This window comes from Adiantum capillus-veneris, chromosome 9 (genome assembly GCF_014529385.1).
Source record: "Adiantum capillus-veneris isolate H3 chromosome 9, ASM1452938v2, whole genome shotgun sequence".
Lineage (NCBI taxonomy): Eukaryota > Viridiplantae > Streptophyta > Polypodiopsida > Polypodiales > Pteridaceae > Adiantum > Adiantum capillus-veneris.
In genome coordinates this window covers 1,190,311-1,216,146 of record NC_140939.1, presented here as the reverse complement: position 1 = coordinate 1,216,146, position 25,836 = coordinate 1,190,311, and the positions used below count along the sequence as shown (strand labels likewise).

At 45.9% G+C, this 25,836-nt stretch overlaps 1 protein-coding gene across 2 annotated transcripts in view; it reads right to left on the bottom strand.

The window, feature by feature from the left end:
• Positions 1 to 4,429: 4,429 nt before the first annotated feature.
• LOC147450019 (Major facilitator superfamily protein) overlaps positions 4,430 to 25,836 on the bottom strand; it is a 62,346-nt gene continuing 40,939 nt past the window's right edge. Inside the window, exons 4-10 of one of the 2 annotated variants that reach the window (XM_086519387.1) lie at positions 6,181 to 6,439; positions 5,994 to 6,082; positions 5,728 to 5,910; positions 5,534 to 5,619; positions 5,330 to 5,414; positions 5,106 to 5,220; positions 4,430 to 4,965 (exon numbers count right to left, since the gene is read on the bottom strand). In XM_086519387.1, coding sequence (XP_086375513.1) covers positions 4,940 to 4,965; positions 5,106 to 5,220; positions 5,330 to 5,414; positions 5,534 to 5,619; positions 5,728 to 5,910; positions 5,994 to 6,082; positions 6,181 to 6,439 — 843 coding nt within the window. In that variant the 3' untranslated portion in view covers positions 4,430 to 4,939. Of the gene's footprint in view, positions 4,966 to 5,105; positions 5,221 to 5,329; positions 5,415 to 5,533; positions 5,620 to 5,727; positions 5,911 to 5,993; positions 6,083 to 6,180; positions 6,440 to 25,836 lie in introns of those variants that run through there. The other variant, XR_015189076.1, reaches the window with a different exon arrangement.

Genomic DNA, 25,836 nt, shown 5'->3' with positions numbered 1-25,836 from the left:
TCGTAGTGGCTTAGCATATAAGATCCATTACATCGGCAAAAATTCAAGGAGGGTTGTTTGGACAAAGGGTTTGGCTGGGTGTTGTTGATTGGAGGGCCGTCAAGGCTTGAGAAGGAAAGTTGGTTGCATGGGATGGTGGCGGCGACATCGACTGGACTAAACATATGGCATCTAGTTGTATGCAAAAAAGAGTTAGATTTCTCACAAGCTTCATGCTGCCACCTCAACTGCATCATTAACATAACTACTAGTACCATTGTCGTAAGCATTGAATTCTACATCTTTTGGAGGGATCCCACCTTGAGAGCCTTCAAGTTGTATGTTTTGACAAGGGATATTAGTTTCTATTGGATGGATGTTGTGTCCCCTACACGCGGAAAGTGTTTATTGGAGGCCCAAAATCGATGAATCTTTAGAGTTGTTTTTTGCTCATTACTGCTCAAAGCACGGGACTCACGGAAGTTCGGAGAGGCAAACAAATCTATTGCTCTTGAAAATGAGATTGTCAAAGGCATCAATAGATCTTTTACAGTTGTTGGTGACGAGCTTGAGTATACCGTCTCTATGGCAAGAAGACATAATTGCTGATCGAAGAAGCTTACAATACACACACACACACACACACACACACAGAACGTAATACTGGTCAGAGGACATAGAACATAAAGTTACATCTACGTGTTTTTTGTATGGCAGGGAGGACATATATTCACAACACTACACACAAGCGCGACTCCAGCTCGACAACAGTGCAAGGTTCATTATCTACATCCAATTTTCCACACGCACACATTTGCTTGGCACAACACATAAATGCTACGGGATAGGGCACGGCTTCCGTTTCTTATAATTCTTGGAGAGACCACAGTGCCAACTCTCCACCATACTTTTGTATGGCACCTCTGTATAACATGCACTATATACTTTGCACTTTCAATCTATGATGTTTCATTGCAAGGCGATATGTTTAACTATTCACATTTCCTTTTTGTAGCTTGACTCAAAAGTCAGCCTGTAGATTAGATAATCAAAAAGCAGCAGTACAACATTGCAGATCAATAAAGCACCTCATTTATTGTTGCAGCTCATTCATGCTTTATCTATTTTCTTGTTTTAGAATTTTTTGCATTACTTCCTTTGCTTCGGTTTATTTGGATCTCGTTTTCAAGACTATACATTTGATGTCAATCAACATCTGCACATGTTGGTTACACATGCAACTCTTTACATGCGCTTGCTAGCCAAAGCATGTGATGTATTACAGTAGTGAATGCATATGGTGTATCACAGTAGTGAATTCACCTTGTACATCTTTACTTTAAGCTCTAAATAATTGATACCACACTAGGTGTGAAAATGATTGATGTCATATTGTATGTGTCCTCGTTTCTCTCTTACTAGGTGTCAATCTGAAGTTCTCAAGACCTAGAAGATTACATACCAAGTATCAATAAGCTACACAGCAATGCTAGATACTAAATGTCAATTTGCATATGTCCTTTTGTATTCTATAGATGTTATAATGCAAGGCCCACCAAGCAAGACTAGTTTACACCCATTTAACAGATTTCATCTATAAGACCTCCCGAGGGCTCTCTGGGAAAAGATAAAGGGGGTCTTCGATTGCTATTTTACATGATAAACATAGGTGCCTATTCCTCTCGCTTTTACATTGAAACCTATTGGTAGAGCCCCCCACAACACCTTCTATATGTTGCCTACTTTGCCTCAGGCCGCTGTAGTCTGTTCAGCCTTGCAGCAGAGTTCGCGTAAGTTCCCTTTGCTTTTGGTAGAGCAAACTTCCTGTTCATGGGCCAATGCCAAACTTTTCAATTTAGTTCAGCCTCGCAAATAGGGGCCATAACATCTTCGCCCACTCTAGAGACCCTCTGTATTTTGTTGACTCCTGAAGGCATCGGGTGTGCTTGAGGCTTAATGTACATTCTTTTTCAAGTTAATACAACTCTGCCACTCAATTGTGAGTATGGCCCAAAAAAAAAATATGTGAAAGTAAAAGGGAAAAAAAGATGGAGGGTTTAAACATCCATTTAATTATTTTACTTTGGGTGTCTCCTTTCTTATGCTAAATCAAGCCACACAAAAGCCATGCCACTCTACGATATGCGGACGAATCAATTGTAGCTCAAGGCTAGATTCTTGAGGACAATCAATCGCAAGAGATGAAGAGGCTAGTCTTTTTGGTAGTGAATGATCTGTTAATTTAGAGTTAGTTAAGTTGGATGTGAACCTAAAACTTTCCATTGAGATGCCATTGATGATGTAACAAGCCCACTACTAGAATGTTGATCCTTAAGGTTTATGCTTATAATTGTATAAACTTGTCTGCATTTAAAAACTTGTAAGGTAGTGCTCATTAATTGAAACATTTTTGAGTGTTTGTGGCAGTTGTGCATGTATGCATAGTCCTTACAAGAAGCAAGCATAGGCTATCTTTTATCAAGCATTGCAAAACCCGTGCAATGTTGTAATACCACCACCACCCCCTCTCAAAATCGTTTGTGTAGTATGTCGATGCTCACTTGTAGGATAAAACATTCACCAACGTGACCAAGAATTCGTATCTACAATCAAACATGTCTTCTATTGCATTGCATCAGTAACTAACTACTAATACTGCTACTCGCTCCAATTTTTCATCTTCTCATCCTTGGAGGCTTCCCTTCCAATCAATGAAACCTTAAAAGTCACAGGATCAGGTGGCTCCAACCCACACCAATTTGCACTCAACAATCTTGTGGTGCCGGGCTAAGCACGCTCACAATCAGGCAAGAGAGCATAGCTTGGGTTTCCCTTAATTGAGGAATAGTTCCACTCAAAAGGATTGGGTGCTTTGTGGCGTTGAGTTGGTGGGATCGACTTTTCGTGACGGCAAAAGAGATGCACACTTCTCATGGGTATACACATGACAATATACATGGACTTAACTAGAGAGGATGCACATGGGAAGGACCACAGAGTTTTTAACCCTAACAAGAATGTGGCCATTGTAATCCACATAGATGACCTTACTGTGAAGGGGTGACAATTAGCAAGAATTTTGCATGTGGACTTTGTTGAGGAAGTAGATTAGGGTAAATTTGTTGTAAGGAATGACATTTTCAAACTTACACTTACGCTTCGAGCATGTTTTTTGCAAGCTTGTACTAATTTTGACAATTTCCAAGGGACAGTAGCCCTACTTCCATATTCTTCCTTCATTTCTTCTGATTTTTAATTAACAAAATGTCAGCTAACTGATGTGGTAAGATAAAGAATTTCATGCTCTTTCATATCAACAATTTGGTAAAACATCCTCCTCGCTGAAATCACGGTGGGATGATATACTTGCTTAAAAATAAAGGCCCACCATAGGAGTCACAAAGCTTGTGAAGCAATCCTAATGCTTAGTAACTAGACATAGCAGTAAAAAGCATTGAAATTTACCACCAAGTTCCTAATCCCAAGTTTCCTGATAAAGAACTTTGAGAGAGAATATATCAGCCCAAGAGATCGAACGAGTATACTAAGTAAATTAATTTTGGGAGCATTCAAAATAAATTGGCTTTCGGAAGAGGTGATATTGTGTGTAAAATCAATTGTAGATAGCCTGATAGATGGTCTCTACGAGCATCTTCGACCGCCTTGCCTACACCCTCAAAACAGAATTCTTGCTCCAAATTTAGCCCCTTTGACATAGAAACGTATAAGCTCACCACTCTCTCCGATTTCTACCATTGTTTTAGAGTTTCAATAAGCCACTTTTATATTTTTGGAGCTTTTTTCCACCTAATTCAAAATTCTTTCTGCTCCGCACCGCCCATTACCCTATCAGCCACGCAATGTTTGGCTAGACTCTTATTTCATCCCTTTTTCTTCTTTGAATACCGACCCAATTGGCAATTCTTGTTCAATTTTGACTCATTACTTTCACCTAACCCTTGCTTCCATGTTTTGCACTTCCCTGAAATGTCTCCTTTGGCACTTTCTCCCCCTCGTCTTCGCCCACCCAGCTTCTGCCCAGCAATGGAGATAGCTTGTACTTGCCATGCTGCAGGCATGGCTACACACACACACCACCTCTTCCATACGTCCTGCATTTCCAGCTTTATCATAAGCTCATTTTTAACCGACTCCCCCTGCTATTGGCTGAAATTCTCCCTCCAACCAACTGTAAGAGTGAAATTAATCTAGTGCATGTCTTGCTTGAAAGGATAATCTCTCTCCTTTTCAACACTTGCACACATCTTCTGTGATACCCTGAATTTAAGAATATAAGAGCACACTTTTCATGAAGTACAAATCATTCATGTGCTAGCTTTATACACAACATCAGAAAGCAATTAATAATGCCGCCGCAAACTCACAAGGCCTTCAGCCCCGACTTCTCAAATAACAGGTCAGACACGCATTTCTCCAAACTACAACATGAACCACAGTAGCACAGGCAATAGCATTCTCATTTTTGAGCACATGATGGCTGCAAAGAGAGCCTTTCCGACAAAGTTGAGAAAGAATGGCTTGCAAATAACTCAATGTTGAAACACATGGTGCAATTTTGTATCCCTGTATTGTGATATGTAAGGAGAAGCCAGTTCTCTATTTATCACTTTATCCTATTTTTGTAAAACTATCCTGAAATGATGAGGATTCTGCATGCCCTTCATCATCTTCGGAGCTACTTTAGAAGGATGAGGATTCTGCATAGTCTTCAATCATTACCTTTAACATTTACACTCATCGTGTGGTACGTATGATGAAGAGGATAAGGTTTTCGATTATTTCTGAAAGGCCAAAAGAGATTACTCGCTTCATAGGCCTATATCCATGACAACAAGGGCAAGAGAGACAGTGAACTGCAAACTCAGAAACTCTCTTTCACAGGCGTATGTCCACGACAACAAGGGCGAGAGAAATTGTGATCCAAAAACTCAGAAACTCTCTAAGGACGCTGTGTCGAAAACTTTTCTGCAAGTATCAGAACAAGAAACCTCTTAAACAAAGAAAACATGGTGATAACCCAGGAAGGCCTGCCTTTTAGTGGTGTATTCGACATGAAGATTTCTATTAATGAAAACCAGTCCATGAGTGGTTTATTTGCAGCTTACCAAGTAATTGCTGCCTAGAGCGATAGATAAGATGTAAGCAGTAGCCTCCCAGGCAAAGGCCCGCAACTGACATACCAAAAATCCTACTGTTTTCAAGCTGCTGGTAGATGCTACCCTAATGTAAAAACATCCAAACAAAGGATAAAGTCAGAACTAATATTGTTTGCAAAATTGATGTCTACACCCAACTTTACATGACCTATCTAATTGACTGATTGTCTCACATTGATGAGAATAAACACCACTACAGCATGCGCAGGTGCCTGGAACATGGTCATAATAGCAGCTCGATGTTCTGTGGGTACATAACTGCAAAGCAGTAAATAAATAACATTGATTATCAGTCCCATACAACAACACATCTTGAGTATGTGACTCAGACCTGCATGCTGTAAAAGGTGCTGAGAATAAATAAAGACCAAACTTACATACTCCTCAAACGTGCTAAGAGCGGCCAAGAAATGCCATAGCATACATGAAAGATGCAAAACGCGCAAATTAGCACCCCAATTTCCTGAGATGAGACCAGCAACATTTGAAACACGAGACAGTTTGATAGCTCAACATTCTACCGCTCAATAAAACAAAATCTGAATTTGCATTCCCTTGGCTGAAGTATTACCTGATAATCATAGGCAGGAACCGTCAATGAGATAGCAGCACAGGGGTAAATCCAACGAAGGACGTCCTCTGCCCGTACATTCCATGGTCCACAGAGAATCATGGCTGAAACTGCACTGCCTAGCATTTCACAGGCCATTAAACATGGGAATAGCAAACCACTGTGCAGTCCACGACCATCAGCCTATCAAATTGTTGAAAACACAATAATAAGCACATATTTTCTCAAACATATAGGAATCTCATACAAACTTCGAGCACACGTACAACAAGGGTTGGAGTCCATAGAAACCAAAAGGCTGTGTTTGCGAAGTCAAGGCATGCATGAACACACCCAAGGAGAAGCATCTTCTTCTCTATGAAAAACACATAAACGAGAAAGGTAAACGTCATGCACCTAAGAAGCGTCCATCGTTACAATCAACATGGCACTGAGTGATGAATTTATTATTACCGAAGCAAAGGATGATATCATTTTTCAAACCTCCCATAAATTTAGCATGTGAGGGCAATGGGTTTTCTTCCCAGAAGAGGAAGATACTAAAAGCTGCGAAACTTGCCACCACTGCAGCTGCAAGAGATGGAGCTGCTACTCCCAGAGACAGTTGGCCCACAAGATAGTTTGCAAGACCACCAGCTCCAATTGCAACTACTGACGCCCCAAAACTTAACAGCCAGAAAGTGTCACTTATCCATTCTTGCCGAAAACCAGACTACACAAGCCAAAACAAAAAGCTCATAGCTCAATTTTAATCTGTTGAACTGAAAGAACATAAAACATGAGCATGGTTGACCAAAGCGGAGAATTTGTATGGTTAAAGCTTATCCTATAACTCTTGAGGATCACAAATAAATGAGTTTCATTTGAAAAACAGTGTAATTATGTAATTGTATCTGATGATGCCAAATACAAACAATTTTTTTAGCCTTCTCAGTTTCTCGTGTCTACAAGTCTCAAGATCATTCAACATAGTGCTCATGAATACAGTGTAATGATGTAATTGTATCTGATGATGCTAAATACAAACACTTCTTTTTGCCTTCTCAGTTTCTCGTGTCTACAAGTCTCAAGATCATCTTGAAACATAGTGCTCATAAATCACATGAAAAGATAAAGCACAAAAAACACTACATTCCTGCCAAGTGTATGCAATCAGCATAGGATTCTCGATGTCTTGACCTCCTCCACCTGCAAAAACACATTACATACACCAACCCCCCCCCCCCCCCCCCTTCCCTTTTTTTCCTGATACACGTTGCCACCACCTCACACACTCACCCCTCCCTCCCACCATCAGTGCTTGTATCTTCTGTCTGGTTTTGATTTACACTGATGGGATTTACGATACTCAGACGATGCATAACATAATTGCTGTACATAAGATGGGGAAACAAATGGACCCTGATTGTCACATGCTGGCCAAGAGATATGAAGTAGTGCTATTGGAGGTCAACAGTCACGCGCATTTAGGCTTGATGTGCCAAATGGACATGCTATTACAACCAGAGACCACACATAAACTAAGAGAAGGAGAACTAGCACCGACACTTTTGTTAGCCTGTACATAAGATGGGGAAACGATCGGACCCTGATTGTCACATGCTGGCCTAGAGACATGAAGATTGGAGGCCAAGAGTCATGCGCATTTCGGCTTGATGTGCCAAATGGACATGCTACTACAACCAAAGACCACCCATAAACTAGGAAAGAGAAGGGGATCTAGTACCAACACCTTTGTAAGCATGTTTCTCAACGAAGGCACGCGATGATGGAAGGAGAAAGAGGACCTGCACGTAGTGATACAAGCACTTAAGGCGGATTCACAAGCACTCAAAGAAGAGGTCTCAGCCCTCAAGCGAGAGCTTGCTGACAGAGCAAGCAATGGACTAGAGGAAGGTGAATTCCAGCCCTCGTTGATAGAGGAAATCAAGGTCATCAAGGAACAGGTACGGATGATCAAAAGAGGAAGAGAAACACAAAGGGGCGAAGACGTCTTCGTGGGTGGATGTAATCACGAAGACACAGAAGAAGGCGGATGAGGCCGAGAAATGGATAGAAGTCGCTAAGAAAGGGAAAGGGAAAGAAACCACGTCTAACCCCCACTCCTACAATCATCAACATGACTTAGAAGAAGAGCAGCGAAGGAAGACTAGAGCTTTGCACATACGAATAACCGGTCTAAAAGACCGAGATGATGTGGAAGGGGAAGTCAAAGAACTTCTCCGCATGATAGGTAGTGAGGCTACTCATACAAAAACATGGAGGGTAGGGAAGAAGACACAAGGAAATGGGGAGACTTCAAAAGAAAGAGCTCTAATCATGCGCTTCCCATCAATGGAGGCAAAGAAGGACTTCTTGAAGAAGCATCCTACACTAAAGAAAACGGGTATATTCCTTGGAGATGACCTCACACTCACACAGCTTGCTCATATGAAAGAAGTTATGCCCGAGATAATGACAGCTCGAGAGAAGGGGAAAGTGGCCTTCTACAAGGATGGACGAGTGGTTATTCTGGAGAAGCGCACCGCATGACGGCGCAAGACCTGTGGGACCACACTCAGAGTGGCTACATGGAATTGTAATGGATCTTTGCGCCTTGATGTAGGGGCCTTTGAGGATAGTTTCACAAGGAGAGACATCATTTTCTACTCTAAGACGCATCAAGCCCCGGGGCAGTCCATGCCTGATGTGAGCGGATACAGATGGGAGACAACTTGCAAACAGGAGACTCGATCAGAGCGTAGAGGACGAGGTTCAGGAGGAGTGGCAGTCTTATTCCAGGAGGAGCTACAGTCTCTGATACATATAGCTCGGAGGGATGAGCATGCGAGATACATGTGGGTGAGACTGAAGGTAGAGACAGGCAGATATCTCTACATCGCTATTTGCTATTTTCCTCCTAGTACGTCAGTATATGCATCACCTAGAGGATAGTCCCCCTTCTCTATTTTAGATGATGATATATGGGAGTTTTCCAGAGACGGCGACATTATTATGTTGGGGGATTTCAAACTGCCCACCACTAGACAGTATTCTATGATACCTCAAAGGAGTTGATGCGGGAGCTTGATATTACAGAAATAGGCATGTCTAGATTATCACAGGATGAGGAGCACACTAAGTATGGAAGATACTTGATTGATATGGGGACTGCACATGGATTGGCCATTTTGAATGGCCTACAGAGATTCCCTGCAGCTGGTGGTTTTACATGCTTTCCACATCAGCATGGCGCTAGTACAGTGGATTATGTTATGGCTCCACCAGGACTCATTCCTTCCTTTCAAGATTTCGTGGTGGGAACTAGACCAGTTGGGGTAGCAATCGATCATGCTATTTTGTCTTTCACTCTATCATTCCAGTTCAACACAAATCCATTGGGAAAGGCCTCCACACATACTCAGTATACCTTCACGAGGGAGACGGATCACGTGTACATTGATGAGATATACAGGCAGCTATGCACTCAAGAGCCAGAACGACCACTAGATGAGCTCACCCAAATTATGACAGAGACGTTGCATGATGCACCATCAGAGGCATATCCCCACACCCAGCCTACACACAGACGATCTGGGAGCATGCCTCAAAACAATTGGTATGATGAGGAGTGTAGAGAGACAAGGATCAGATTACAGAGAGGTGCTCATGGGTACTACTACACATAGACAGTCACGTGTTATCTTCCGCTGCCTAGCGCGACGAAAGAAGAGAGCTTACCTATCTCAATTAGAGCATGATCTGTATCAGCTGTTTATGAGTCGGGACTCTAATGAGGCATGGAGGCTTTTCAATAAGCACTCTCCACCGCCAGCCATCACTTCCACAGAGACATGGGGGGAATATTCTACATCTCTACAGTATCTGGGCAGCCACCTTTGCTTGACCCTCCATAGGATGCCCAGAAACATGTACTTTCTTTACTGCTGAGAGAGTAAGGAAAGCCATTGACAAGATGAAGACAGGAAGAGCACAGGAACATGATGGTCTGGTAGCAAAGCACTTTATCCATGCCAGAGATATGCTTGCAAAGCCTCTTGCTATGATGTTTAATAGAGCCATGTATGAGGGTTTCCCTAAGACTTGGAGTATGTCCACTATTATGCCTATCTTCAAGTCGGGAGATCCTATGCTTCCCGGGAATTACCGAACCATCATGGTTGGTCACACTCTGGCTAGGCTATACATCAATTCTTGAGCATGAGTTAAGTGGATGGGCAGAGAGAGGGGGCATACGGGCAGCAGGACAGGCAGGGTTCACGAGAGGTTTCTCCACTCTTGACCAGATTTTGACACTCAGAGCCATTATTGAGGAGGGTAGACACCATGGCAGGAGGATACATTGTAGCTTTGTGGATTTCCGCAAAGCCTTTGATACAGTGCCACGAGCCAGACTCATACGCAGACTGCAAGACATGGGGGTGCCCACAGAGTTGATCTGGGGGATCTTAGCTTTATACACGATAGTGGTAGGATAGGTACGCACTACTCAGGGCATGTCCGACATGGTTCACTCCACCATTGGGGTGAAGCAAGGTTGTCCCCTATCTCTGACTCTCTTTGGATATACGCAGATGAGTTTTCAGATTATGTACATACAACGGGTGATAGAGGTGCTCAGCTTGCAGGGACATGGATTCCGTCGCTATTATATGCTGATGATATTGTGCTGATCTCCAATTCTCTAGAAGGGATGCAGCGTCATTTCGATGCACTGCATGTATTTGCACGGGACAGTGGATTGTATGTGAACCTTGGTAAGACCAAGGTACTGGTGTTTAACACCACGGCGCAGTGGGTAAGGAGGTCCGATCGAGAGACTGTGGAGTATGCAGATACATACACTTATCTTGGGGCGGTTTTCAGTGGTCCAGTATTTTCCCTGAGGCGTGCAGCAAATACACGATTGACCAGAGTCTGTGCAGTATTAGGGAGACTTGAGAGGATATGTTCACAGGTTCAGTTCCAGGAACCTCGGACAAAGCTTTGGCTCTTTGACACTTTGGTCACTTCGGCCATGCTGTACGGAGTGGAGATATGGGGCCCCTCAGTTGATCATCATAGCAGAGCTGGCAGTACTAATGGATGGAGATGTATGGAGAAGCCATTGGTGTCTATGATTTCTTGGATGATTAGGGCCAAGGCCTCAGTACCACATGACGTTAGGGCGGAGCTCGCTGCTCCTCCATTGGTAGTGGAGGCACTCACTCAATCAATTTCATTTACGCATAGCACTTGGGCTCTCCCTAGAGACAGATATGCTCGATTAGCACTAGAGTCTTCGCGACAACTGGCATTGCAGGGAGATAGATCATGTTGGTATGCAGAGACGGCATCTTGGTTTTAGTTACATGGCTTTAGTATGGACCGGCTACCCCCATTTCAATACTCTCTGGATGCACCCTACATCCCCCTCACAAGGGCAGAGATTACCAGGCTCATCATTGATTCAGTTGGATACAAAGAGGACATGGATACAACCTACACATGAGCTAGGTACGAAGATGACTTTCTATAGAGAGCATCTTCTCCAACTCACGGAGGATGGTTTTGTGATCAGAACAGATACATGGATACTCATCTATCCCACGAGATACGATGTGCTATTGGTCAGATACGCACATCCTCACATCAGCTAGAAATTGAGGCAGGCAAATTTAGAGGAGTACCCGCTGAGTCCAAGATTTGTCAGGTGTGCCAAATAGAGCCAGAGCCAGAGCTACATTACATATGTCACTGCCCAGTATACTATGAGATACGAGGCCGCTTCCACTGTCTATTCAGAGAGGGTTTTGGGCCACTTTCTATAGTCATGAGATACCAAGATCAGAGATGCCTCGGATTATACTTACTGGAGATTCGCAAACACAGAGAGGACCTCTTAAAGAGGGGCACAATGAGAGAGATCCAGCGACAACCGAAGATCACAGATTTCTTTCAGTCACAGACAGAGGAGTTCGAGCAGCCCCCATAGCATAACAATAATACCAGAGGTACCCAAGGCATACTGCTTGATCGGGCAATAGACTTGGGGTGGTCCCGTCGCCCACGGATGAGAGGGCCCTCTCGATATCGACGCAGATTGCGACAGAGGATTCATACCATACTGGCGCAACATAGGAGCCGTCTCGGATGCTGATGTATATGTATATGATGCCTCGCTTGTCAGAGAGCTCCATTGTATCAGCTCACCCTTTGTCTTCCCTTTGCATTAGCTTTCACCCCACCCCTACCTACTATTTTCTTTTCAGTTCTTTGTACTTTTTGTACCCAGACCTGGTATTAGATTCACCACATGTAACCTTTTAGTCTCATATGTCATTTTGGCCTTTTGAAGATGTTAATATTACATTTCATTTCATTTCATTTCTTTGCAATTTGAGGAGCATTCATCAGCCACTTCCATAGCCCAACAAGGTACCCACTACTTGCAGGTCTTTCACCCAAAAGCCTACCATCAGCCACAGCATCAGCATTTTTTAAGCAGATAGTTTTCCTTCTAAGTTTCAGCATCTGCAGTTTGTTAGGAATTGTGGGTTTTGTCCTATGCCTTGTACCTTTTGATCTGTACCTTCTCTAGTCTACTTTAACGTTAGAGTAATGGCATCTCTCTCGATTCATCCAGTCAATCCTATTATCTCCCAAGGACAGGTAGTAGGGAGTGAGGGCTGTTTTGTTGCTGTGCCCAGTCAGAGTGAGGTTGTTTTCTCATCTTTGGATGGGTTTAGCCATGTTTAGCTCGGTTTTGCTGATTAGTTCCGTGGCCATTAGTGTCACAAATGGGTGACGTGGCATGGCCCTGGACACACTCACAGAGTGGGGCAGTAGACCCGGACATATGCAACAGTGACGTGGCAGCTGTACGAAAATCTCGCAATTCACGCTGAGAGTGCTGACGTGGCCTGCCGTACGAAAATCTTGCTTTTTGCGCTGATTTGCTAACGTGGCAAAGCGTATGGACTTCCGGAAATAACGTTGGCTGAGCTTGGCAGCTTTTTGAGCTAGTTGCTTTATTTTGAAAGATTTTAAGAGATGAATGCTTTTGGGGCTCTGCTTTTGGGCATCCTTTGTAACCAATAAATAAGTGGGCAGGACCTCAATTCTCAGAGCATCTCGACACAGAGTCTGAGAGTGAGCACCTATCCACTCTCTTATACTTTGAACCCAGATTAATACAAAAAGAAATAACAAAAGAGGTGCCAGTCTTTGGGGCCAATATCTCTAGGCACGGAACTACGACGACAATGTCGAATCAAGTGTGAACTGTTTTGAAGTGAAACACTGATGTGTCGCGGTAGAATCTTGACTTGGAGTGTCCAAGTTTGTTACAGTGGGACCAGAGCACAGATAGATTCTTCTTCTACGAAGGATCCGATCCTTTTTGCAGCGCACACAGTTTTTGGAAAAGAATCTTCGGGTCTCGATTCCGGACTTATTAGGACTCCCACCCTTCATACATCGCGCAGCAGGCGTGCTCCCGTCTTCATCGCTCTGTCTTACGGGGCATAAAGCCATAAAGAATCCCAGCTTACACATGGGTTCTTGTGGAGAATTGTCACGTGACACATCCCAACCCTATGTGTCTGTGGACAAGCTATACCACAGCAGGATTCAATCAGTCCAGTCAGTTTAGATTAGCAGTGATCTGACACTTTTGTGAGTCTATTCGTAGACCGTGCATGCCCAGTCACTTAGCATAGATGCATATCCTCCGGTTGCACACAACATGATCATCGGAATTCCCATCAGAATCCATTAGCATCAGTTAGGGGAATTTTCCGGTGCATTTAGCCTATTTCCCTATTTTTGGTATTTTTCACTTATTATTTTTAAGTGACTTTCCAACAAAAGTAGGTAGGGCAATTTTGCTAAGTTAATACATAAGCAAACCCAAGTTAGCAGTAATTGGCAGAAGAGGCAGCAGGAGCTTCCCGCTCAACAAGCAACTTCTCAGCAGTACCCCCCAGCACCCCTAGCGTTTTTGGATCCCATCCTCGCCGGGCAAGTTCCCATCCTCAGCATTTTCTCAGCATCAGCCAGTGTTTTCCATTGCAGTTCCCGTCGGCAACAGCAGATCCCTTGCATGATCGCCCCCCCCCCCCCCCCCAGCACCATTCAGCCCTAACGTTTTTTCATAGATCAGCAGTAGCGTTTTTGCAAGCATCAGAGCACATCAGCATTTTGGTTTTCTGATCCAGAACAGCCTGGCGTTTTTGGCTAGCAGCAAAGGACATCAGCGTTTTTGATTCTCAGTCCCTACCGCAACAGATACACACAGTTTTCAGCCTATGACAGTAGCAGATCAGCCCCAAGTTGGTTGCAGATGTTCCCCCATTTTCAGCCATAAAAACGCAGCCAAAACAGTCATTTTCAGCCACCGAAACAGTCCCGAAATTCAGCGATTAGAAGATCTCAGATTTCAGCCATCAAGTCGTCGTCGTCACCACCGTCGTCGTCGTCGGCATAGTCCAAGTTGCATCAGTCCATTGCATTCGCATTGTACACCTTTGTGCAATCAAAGTAGACGACTCTCACCGACGAGAGTGGGGCCTTCGGAGGAGGGTTTTACAACCTCTCGGGTGTCGTATCTCTTCTCTCTCCTTCTCTCAATCTCATTCACTTGCACGCACAATATCCACTCACTTTGTTCGTGATCATAGCACTCTCCATAAGACGGAAGGCCCTCTCCTTCCCTAAGAACTAAAAGGAACCTTGAGCAATAAAGATCACTAATCTTGAGAAAATACAACATTCATTCCGCTGCACCTTACAAGAATCTGATAGAGATGACACCTCTCAGTGGGAAGGCAAAGAAAAGTTGAAGATCCGGCGCGGGAACTAAAGAAAAGAATGACGATTTGGGTAAAAAAAAAATCGGACAAGTTTGCCAAAAAGGAACACAAACGTCAACTGCAGATTGGCATATGTGTGAACAGATTGATTAAGTACTCCAGGGACCCATGAGGTTGGCGAAACACCTGAAGGATTACCCGATTGATAAGACTTACTCGAGATGGCATGTGGCCATTGCTTCTCTTCTCACGTAGGAAGGTAAGCCGAAAAGACAGACGAGTGTAGAAAAGCGGAACCTGTATTCGCAGAAAGACATGGACAAGCACTCTTGAAAAGAAGCACTTCTACAGAGCCAACCAATATGACTTCCTCGAAGACAAGAGCAAGACAACAAAAGAATTTAAAGAAGGTAACCAGTCCATTAAATTTGAATCCTTTTCAAGGTTCCGAGATGCTCGAACATGGTGGTCCACTCTTCTTCTAAGGAAGGAAGCTCCAATTACATGGTTGAAATTCAACAAGCTCTTTATTTCTTCTTGGCTGACTCGGGAGTACGAAAGAGATATATAAATCGCTTGGAATCATCTTCGGATGACCAAGGGAGATTCTCTGGACGCTTATTGCGAGAGATTTTGGAACTCTTTTCTACCAACCTCTTCATTTAAGAAAGTCTCGTTTAAAGAACAGATTGAGCGGTTTTGTTACGGACTTCCTACAGAGATCCGAGACTACTACTTGGAACAATAGTCAAATTCTATTTAAGAATTGATGGGTCATGCGAAACGGGGTTTTGCCATACATTCAGGCAATCTGACTTACCCTACTGATGAGATCTTGACTCAAAGAACCCAACAGACTTCTAATAATGAAAGTAGAAAGAGAGAGAGTTCCCTAGACAAAGAAAAGAAAGATACACGTCCCTAACAGACTCTTAGAGAAAGGGCTATCCATCTCAAAGAGGGGAAGTGTTTTGGTTACGGGGAATTTGGACACATCTCCGCAAAGTGCCCCAAAAAGGCACTGCAAGAACAGATTGAAGACACGCCAGAGAGTTCTAGAGCAATAGAGGAATGTGGCAGAAAAGGCAGATGAAAACGGAACTGGTACCACATTGCGTGGGGCCGACACGAATCAGATAAATTAAAGTACAAAACTTTGCCGCTCTTGGGGCAAAGTGAAAGATGAAGAAGCCCTCATTTTCTATGAATGGAGCCAAGGCCAACTTCTTTTCACTTGAATTGGCAGCTCGATTTGGAATCATGCCCGACAGGCTGAGGCCACAGGCTGAGGCCACAGGCGGAGGCAGTTCTAGCGACACCCGGACGGGATGTTGCCCTTCCACCGATCATTGGCAAACTTCGTATGCAATGTCTAGGGTGTTTAGGGCACGAGGACTTCTATGTAATGCCCTTACGAGGTTGTGACGTCCTCCTCAAAATCCCTTGGTACCACAAGAACAACGCCGTGGTTGACTATCGGGCTGAGAAAGCAACTTTGACAAATGAAGGGCACAGAGATTGTACTTAATGAAATTCAGTTTCTTTACTCGAATTTCTCGAGAGAACTGAATGATGATTGAAGGTCGAATATGTTTTGACCTCCAAAAAGAACGCCAAGATTTTCTCCACACTCATGCCGATTGCTTTTCAGAGAGCCTGCCAAGCGAGTTGCCACCAGCTCGTCTTGAGGATCATACTATTGATCTGGTACCAGGAAGCACACCACCGAACCGGCCACCTTACCGTGTGAGCCGAGCCCAAAATGAAGAGATTATGAACCAAGTGAAAGACCTCTTCGATAAGGGTCTTATCCAGCCGAGTACTTCACTCTACTCCTCTCCGGTGTTGTTGTTTTTGAAGAAAGACGGATCTTGGAAAATGTGCATTGATTATAGAGCTCTCAATAAAATCACCATCAAGAACAAATTTCTGATTCCGAGGATCAATGATATTCTTGATAGACTACAGGGATCCTCTTGTTTCAGTAGGATCGATTTGAAAAGCGGGTATCATCAGATCCGAATCGCATCGGGAGATGTCTACAAGACAGCTTTTCGGACGACCTTCGGTTTATATGAATTTTTGGTGATTCCTTTTGGCCCTAGCAATGCTCCAATGACTTTTAACCGAATGATGGACAGGATTTTCAGAGAGTACAGATCTTTTGTTGGCACTTTCTTTGATGACATTACTGTCTTCTCCAAGGATGAGGCAAAACATAGACATCATCTGATACATGTCTTTCAGGCATTGCGACATCACAAGTTGGTGATCACTGCCAAGAAGAGTGAATTTTCTTTTTCCTACCGGAGATGCACTTTCGTCCAGCCGCTGGAGAACAGATGGACCCGGCCAAGATTGAGACTATACGTGATTGGCCCGATTTGAAGAATGTCCATGAAGTTAGAAGCTTCTTAAGCTTATGTTCTTACTACCGGCGGTTTATTAGAAAGTTCGCAGAGGTTGCTTCGTCTGCATGCAAAGATGTTGGAGATGCTCAAGACAAAGTGTCTTAGTTTGCATCCTAAATTGAATCTTTCTTCTTCTTTTTTTAACGAGAAACCTGACCCTCAACTTGAACTTGAACCTGGACCTGAACCTGAACCTGAACCTGAACCTGAACCTGAACCTGGAATGGAAGCTGAATTTGTTCTTGAATGTATACCTGAATCTGAAAATGGATATGAAAACCTGAAAATTACTTGAAGAAGAGGAGATTTTGCTACTTTATAGAAGGGAAATGAAGCAAGATGCAAGAAGCAAAGATCAATTTGGCTATTTTTTGCCTGATATGAGTTGAGAAGTTCAAGAAAACCTTATTCTTGAGAAGATGGAGTCTACAATTGATTCTAATCTTCTTCCACAAGTATTGGAGATGTTGAAGAAGCAATGTTTGATGGTTTGCAAGGTGTTTTCACATTAAACCACTTTGCCAGGTTTGCAGAAGTCATTTGAAGTATATTGTGATGCTTGTGGTCGTAGTCTGGGTGCGGTCTTAATGCAAGAAGGCCATGTCATTGCCTATGAGAGCTGATTGTTTTCAAGGCCGAAATTGACAACGCATATTTATGAGAAAGAGCTTTTGGCGGTTATCCATGCTCTTACTCAGTGGCGGCATTACCTACTCGGAGCCGATTTTACGGTCTTTACTGATCATCAGAGTTTACGCTACTTCTTGTCACAGAAGCAGCTATCGGAAAAGCAAATGCGGTGGGCTAACATCTTGTCACAGTTTCACTTCCAGATTGTCCATGTGCAGGGACAAAAGAACTTGGTAGCAGATGCTTTGTCCCGGAAGCCGTTGGTCTTGGCTATTTCCGTGATTCATCATAGAAGCTTTGAGGACATGGTCGATCAGTACGCCACAGATCCAGATTTTTCAGATGTATTCGGTCAAATACAGAATGGGGAGGTAGTAGCGGGATATTCCATACAGGATGGCTACTTGATGAAGAAAACGATGTTGTGTGGCAACTGTACGGAAATCCCGCAATTCACGTTGAAAGTGCTGATGTGGCCTGCCATACGGAAATCCCGCTTTTTGTGTTGATTTGCTGACGTGGCAAAGCGTACCGGCTTTCGGAAATTATGCTGGTTGAATTTGGCAGCTTTTTGAGCCAGTTGCTTTATTTTGAAAGATTTTAAAAGATGAATGCTTTTGGGGCTCTGCTTTTGGGCATCCCTTGTAACCAATAAATAAGTGGGTAGGGCCTCACTTCTCAGAGCATCTGGACACAGAGTCTGAGAGTGAGCACCTACCCACTCTCTTGTACTTTGAACACAAATTAATACAAAAAGAAATACCGAAAGGGGCGCCAGTCTTTGGGGCCAATATCTCTAGGCACGTAACTACGCCGGGCCGTGTCGAATCAAGTGTGAATTGTGAATTGTTTTGAAGTGAAACACTGCTGTGTCACGGTAGAATCTTGACTTGGAGTGTCCAAGGTTGTTACAATTAGTCTCCTGCAGGCTCGAAAATTTACTATGTTTCCCTGACTTGCCTGGTTTTTTCCAGAGCCCTATAGGGCAGTTGGTGCCTATACTTGGCTTTTCTCCCTATTTCTGAGGTCATGGGGCTGGTGGCGACCAGCATGCTTGGGAGTATATATCTATGGGCAAGGGCACTAGAGGGAGTAGTGAGTGCACAGTGCCTTTGGTTATGGGTCCCCTAGGGGCAGCCCTAGGGTGGGCGATGGGTAGAGAGCAGATCAGCTTACTGGCGTTTTTGCTCAGCCCAGCGTTTTCTTCAGTCTGGCAGCCTACAGGTGGTCAATCACATGTAAAGGCAGACTCAGCCATAATGAAGCCTAGCACTAAAAGAAGCATTAAATCGGAAAAATCAGAAATTAAAATTTAGAGACTAACTTGTGGGCACGGGAGAAGTTGAAGGTGAGCAAGAGAGGGCAAGAGGATGGGCTGGCCGCTGATTTGGCTCGCAGCTCACTGATGTGTTGCAATGCATGCATAACAGAGTTAGCAACCCAACTCGCGCGGCCAAAAAACTGCAGGCAAAAAAAATTTGCCCCAAATTTTTTGCCGGGTGCGGAATCACTTTCTATACATTTCCGTACTCGGACGAGTACAGAAGTACGACTGGGCAACCACACGGGTACGAAAAAAACTATGGTTGCAATAGAGAATCACATCTATATTGGCGAGACAAGGGAGATGCCCAGTGCAGACTCTCACATGGAACTCCGGATTCTGATACACATACCCACCATTTGTCTCTGTTCTCTAAGATATACACCCACTCTTTGTATATGTGCCTCTCAGGCTCTTAATACCCACCTTTTACAGCTTTAGTAGTGTTTCTATTTAGTTAGTTCCTTTCTTTCTTTTGGTATCAGATTCACCATGATGTAACTCTTTGGTCTCATAGGTCAATATGGCCTTTACAAGACGTTAATTTAACATTTCGTCTCTCTCAGAGCGGGGCTAGTTGCACCACCGATGCTAGTGGAGGCCTTATTTCAGACAGTCTACTTCATCCAGCGCATGAGAGACCTCCCATCAGACAAACTTACAAGCAGAGCTTTTGAGGCATCGATACAACTGCATTAAGAGGAAGAGACGAGATTATGGTACTCTCAGGTCACAGAGTGGTTTACATCGCATGGCTTGGACATCACGAACCTACCTCCTTTTCAATATGACCCGGACCACACATACAGGGGTCACTCTACAGCATGCTCAGGAGATCCGAGCTCGCAAATGCCCATGGACGCAGGGCACCACGACTACACCAGAGAGAGATCCAAGAGTGCTACTACAGATCTCTAGAGGAGAGGCCCACCCGGGTAAATCCGGCCGCCATCTTGCGCGAATGGTTCACACCTTACCCACCCATGCATCATGTCTTACACCCTGAACATAGTAATGGATGGCACTAGAGTTATGATGACATTCCTTTTCATGATTGTACTTCCCTCAGCATATAGGATTGCACCTTCCCCCTAGATCTAGAGCTCCATCCCCCCACTCCATGTATCACTCCCCTCATCCCCCAACCATCCCATGAGATACTATCTTTACTTTTGTATCTTTTATCATTCATGGACACACACAGGACACCCACCTCATGTACTTTAATTTGTCTTATAAGTCGATTTCGACCTATAGTAGACGTTAAAAATCTCTCTCTCTCTCTCTCTCTCTCTCTCTCTCTCTCTCTCTCTCTCTCTCTCTCTCTCTCTCTCTCTCTCTCTCTCTCTCTCTCTCTCTCGGAGGAGATTATGGAGTACTCCACACTGGGTGAAGTCTTCCTTATGGGAGACTTCAATGCTCATACTCACAGTGAGCAGTGTGAGGCATATGACCACGAGGACCCAGAGGCACTACACACTCTAGATGAGGAAGCTACTATGAGAGATACAGCAGACAGAGCTCCAGTCACAGCCTACGGACGACATCTACTTCGACTTGGCTCCCAACACCGTCTCGTTATTTATAACGGGATGGTCCAGTGGCCCACCTCAGGGGGCCTGACTTGTATGCCACATGGAGTTGCAGAGGGAGGGGGGAGTACAACCGACTATATTCTGGGACCCAGGGAGGCTACACACCTTATCACATCCTTCACCATTCCACCCATACCCATCGGAGCCGACCACACATACCTCTCTTTCTCCATCACCGGAGATACCATCCCACACAGCTCCACAGCACACACTCCACACACCACCATCCATTTCACACATGAGCTAGCCTCTCTTTACTCGGCCGAGGTCGAGCATGGCCTATCCCTCCTCCACCCATCCACACCACTCTCAGTTCTCACATCACATATCTGTTCCGTTCTCCACACTTCAGCTATTACCTCTTTTCCACACACCACTCACACAGGACGCACTCCCCCCCCCGGGACTATGCCTCAGAACCGCTGGTATGATGATGAGTGCAGAGAGCTATACCGACGCCTCCGTGCACGGCGAGCCTTAGGAGAGATCACAGAGAGAGAGGCCAGACGGCATATGAAGAAGCTGACACGCCAAAAGCGGCGAGCGTTCGAAAAGGCACAGGAGCTTGAGCTATACCGCCTATTCATGAGCATGGATAGCGCGACGGCATGGCGCACCCTGCGCGAGCCACGTCTGACTACAGCTATTGAGGATCCACAGATATGGCATGATTATGCAGAGCGACTTTATGAGGTGCTAGGGCATCCTCCTATCCCGCAGCCACACGAGCCACGCCCCACGTGCTCCTCCTTCTTTACAGCAGAGATGGTAGAGAGGGCCATACGCCGCATGCAGCACAGACGATCAGCTGACCATACTGGATTACAGAGTGAGCACATCATTTATGCGGCCTCCACTATAGCCCCGTTGATTGCACATGTCTTCAACCGGGCTATAGGGGAGGGCTTCCCAAAGGAGTGGACACAGCACACCATAGTGCCTATCCACAAATCTGGCGACACCCTGGACCCAGGGAACTACAGGACTATCATGATTGGCCACACGATGGCCAAGCTATATGGAGCAGTACTTGAGGCACAGCTCAGCTGCTACGCAGAGATCGAGGGTTTACGAGCTCCAGGCCAGGCAGGTTTCAGACGAGCTTTCTCCACCACCGATCACATCTTCGTTCTGCGCTGCCTCATTGATGGGGCAAAGGCGCGGAAGAAGCGGCTTTACTGCTGCTTTGTGGATTTCCACAAGGCCTTTGACACAGTCCCACGCGAGAGGCTCTTCCAGCGCCTTCACAGCATTGGGGTACCAACAGAGATGATTTGGGCCATATATGCTCTCTACGAGAGGGTGACGGGTCGGGTTCGTTGCCCAGGCGGTTTTTCAGAGACCATTGCTAGCACCATTGGTGTTAAGTAAGGATGCCCACTCTCCCCGACACTCTTTGGGCTCTACATCGACGAGATCTCGGACTACATACTGCGAGCAAGGGGAGAGGGGAGAGACTTGGCAGGTACTCCGGTCCACATCATGTTATATGCTGACGATATTGTGTTGATTTCAGAGTCACCCGAGGGCTTGCAACGCCATCTTGAGGCCTTGGACGAATTCAGCACACACAGGGGGTTGACTGTGAACCTTGGCAAAACCAAGGTTATGATCTTTCACACATCCAATGCAGTGAGGAGCGCTGCCACCTTCACAGCAGCAGGAGGACAGGTTGATGTAGTCACCTCCTATGTCTACCTTGGCATCACATTCACCAGCCTACCAGGACCCTTCACTATGAGGCAGGCTGCTGCTGACAGGCTCACCCGAGGATATGCAGCTCTGACCATGCTAGAGCGGAGATGCCACCAGGCACACTTTCAGGAGCCTGGCACGAAGGGGTGGCTTTTCGACACCTTAGTCACCCCGGCCATGATGTACTCGGCGGCAGTATGGGCACCAGGATTGACAGCTGACCAGTGGACACAGCTTGAGAGGCCACAGGTATGTATGATCTCACGCTTGCTCCGCAACAAGAAGACAGTGCCACATGACATTATTAGAGCCGAGCTCGCCACACCACCTATGGTTGTAGAGGCACTATTCCAGACAGTCTGCTTCATCCAGAGGATGAGAGAGCTACCTCCTGACAGACTTACCCGTAGAGCATTTGAGGCAGCTATACAGCTATCAGAGAGTGGGCATGAGAGAGCATGGTACTCACAGGTCAGAGCATGGTTTGAGGGACATGGTCTTGACCTGGAGAGCCTACCACCATTCCAGTACGACCCCCACTCACCATATGTTCACCTCTCTCGCAGTGAGAGGAACTTGGTATTGAGACAGGATCTGTGGCAGCTATACACTAGGAGAGTCTGGGAGTCACCTGGCTTGGGGACGAGGATGTCAGATTACAGAGACCAGTTTCTCACCATATTGTCTGGGGGGTTCATACAGAGACCACGCTACATGGACACATATATGCCACACAGCTCACGGGTGGCGATTGGTCAGCTGAGAGTGGCTTCACACAGGTTAGAGATTGAGATCGGGAGACATACTGGTGTTCCCAAGGAGGAGCGAGTCTGCAGAGCCTGCACAGAGGAGGTGGAGAGTGAGGAGCACTTTGTATGTAGATGCAGAGCATACACTGAGATCAGAGGCAGGTATGAGGCCTTATTCACAGGACAGCCCACTCTCTGAGAGATCATGGACTCTCGAGATCAGAGACAGTTCGGACGTTTCTTACTAGAGATACAGAGCCATCGGGACACACTACTACAGCCACACACAGCTACACAGACAGAGGGGAGACAGTCGCAGCTCACAGACTTCTTTCAGAGGATTGCCGCCCCTCCCTCACCAAACACTCAGAGGGGAGTGACACTCCCACAGGCGGAGGTGAGCCGAGCTAGACGACGACCACGAGTCACAGGCTACAGGGGCGCGAGCTCCCACCATTGACAGATCGAGGAGATCCGAGCCCGGGAGCGCCGTGCCACTGAGGAGCGAGTGGCTCAGATGAGGGCCGACCCGACAGCTTTCATCCGGGTAGCCTTGACACCAGACCCGCCCATGTACCACATCTTACATCCCCCCATTAGTACAGGATGGAGCTAGATAGCTTGATGCATTCTCATGATTGTACTACCTTGAGCACATAGACATGCATATACCCCTAGAGATAGAGCTCCATCCCTCCTGAGATACTCCACTACCTTACATTCAGTTCAGTTCAGTTTTGTATCAGCTTTGTTTCATTTGTCTTTCCGATAGACGGATGACATACACACCATGTACATTTGATTTGTCTCATAGGCCGATTTTGGCCTGACATAGACGTTAAAAATCTTTCTTTCTTTTCTCTCTCTCTCTCTTTCTCTCTCTCTCTCTCTCTCTCTCTCTCTCTCTCTCTCTCTCTCTCTCTCTCTCTCTCTCTAAGATTTCTCTCCTGTGCGCTGCCCCCTCCTGCGCGCTGCCCCCTCCTGCTCTCTGCTGCCCTCCCCTGCGCGCTGCCCCACCCCTGCGCGCTGCCCCCCCCCCTGTGCGCTGCTCCCTGCACGCCAAGACGGATAAATACCCACACACACACTACACACATACACACACGTTGAGTGCTCTCTTCCCCTTCTCCCCTCTTCTTCACAATATGAAGAGAGGGTAGCTACGAAGACAACCATGTCTTCCCCCATCATCAAGACGCCGACACCGACAACGAAGACAACCTTCATGCTCACGAACAAGAGGCTTGCACAACTGGAGAAGGACATGAAAGAATGGCGGATGGAGAGAGAGATATGGAAGGAGGAGAAAGCCACCCTCATCAAGCTATGGAACGAAGAGAAGGAGGACATGAGAGCGGAAATCCAAAATCTCAAAGAGGAGAAGGAGAGAAGGGAACGGGAGAACGAGAAGGAGAGGGAGAGATGGAGGAAAGAGCAAGAAGAGATGAAGGCACAAATCGATCTCCTTCATGCTTCCATCACATCCCTCACCCCCGAGGAAGGAGAGATTAAAGAGGAGGCTAAGGAAGCCCTCAAGGAGGAGATCACCAAAGCCCTCACCACAAGCATTGAGGACCAATTAGAGGCCACCAAAGAAGGATGGGTCGAAGTGGTCAAAAAGAACATCAAGAAGGTAGCAAGAGAGGAAGCCCAAAAAGATGAGGTACTCATCGTACACACAACCATCGAAGAGGAGAAGATGCGACAAGCTCGCCGTCTCAATGTGCGAGTGACCGGCATCAAAGAAGAAGAAGGGTCTACACCCGAGAGCAATGGGAAAGCTTTATGCAAGAAAGTGGGATACAAGGAAGAAGAGATCCCTTTCTCCAAAGTTTGGAGAGCCGGCAAAGATCCAAAGAAGAGAGCTCTCATCCTCCAATTCGCCTCCGAGGAGTCTCGAACTTCCTTCCTCCGAAAGAGGGTCATCTTGAGAGGGATAGAAGGCCCCCCGATTTATCTTGATGATGACCTCACAAAGATGCAACAAGATCACCGTCGCGCGTGCATGCCTCGAGTCCACCAAGCCCGCAAAGAAGGGAAGAAGGCAGTATATCGAGATGGTAGGGTTATCATTGATGGCAAGACCATCGCATAGGGACTCGCGGCCTGTGGGACACACGAGGAGATTCATGTCACGGTTTGGAATTGCAATGGAGACCTATGGACACACCCAGAGAGACTTGAGGAGGTGATGAGAGGTCGAGACATCATTCTACTTACAGAGACACACGAGAGCCCGGAGAGAGGGTTACCACGGATACATGGATTCCAATGGGAGTCTCTACATCGAGGATGTATGCGCCAGCACACCACTCGCGGCTCAGGAGGAGTGGCCATACTCTTCAGACAGGGACTTCACAGCAGACTACAGATTGTTGCCCGGGACCCACAGGCCCGCTACATGTGGATTCGCCTCGAGCTCTCACGAGACAGGATCGTCTACATTGCCCTTTGCTACTTTGCTCCCACAGGCTCCAGATTCGCCCCTATTGAGCAGGAGTCACCGTACGCATGCCTCACGGAGGAGATTATGGAGTACTCCACACTGGGTGAAGTCTTCCTTATGGGAGACTTCAATGCTCGTACGCGCAGTGAGCAGTGTGAGGCATATGACCATGAGGACCCAGAGGCACTACACACTCTAGATGAGGAGGCTACTATGAGAGATACAGCAGACAGAGCTCCAGTCACAGCCTACGGACGACATCTACTTCGACTTAACTCCCAGCACCGTCTCGTTATTTATAACGGGATGGTCCAGTGGCCCACCTCAGGGGGCCTGACTTGTATGCCACATGGAGTTGCAGAAGGAGGGGGGAGTACAGTCAACTATATTATGGGACACAGGGAGGCTACACACCTTATCACATCCTTCACCATTCCACCCATACCCATCGGAGCCGACCACACATA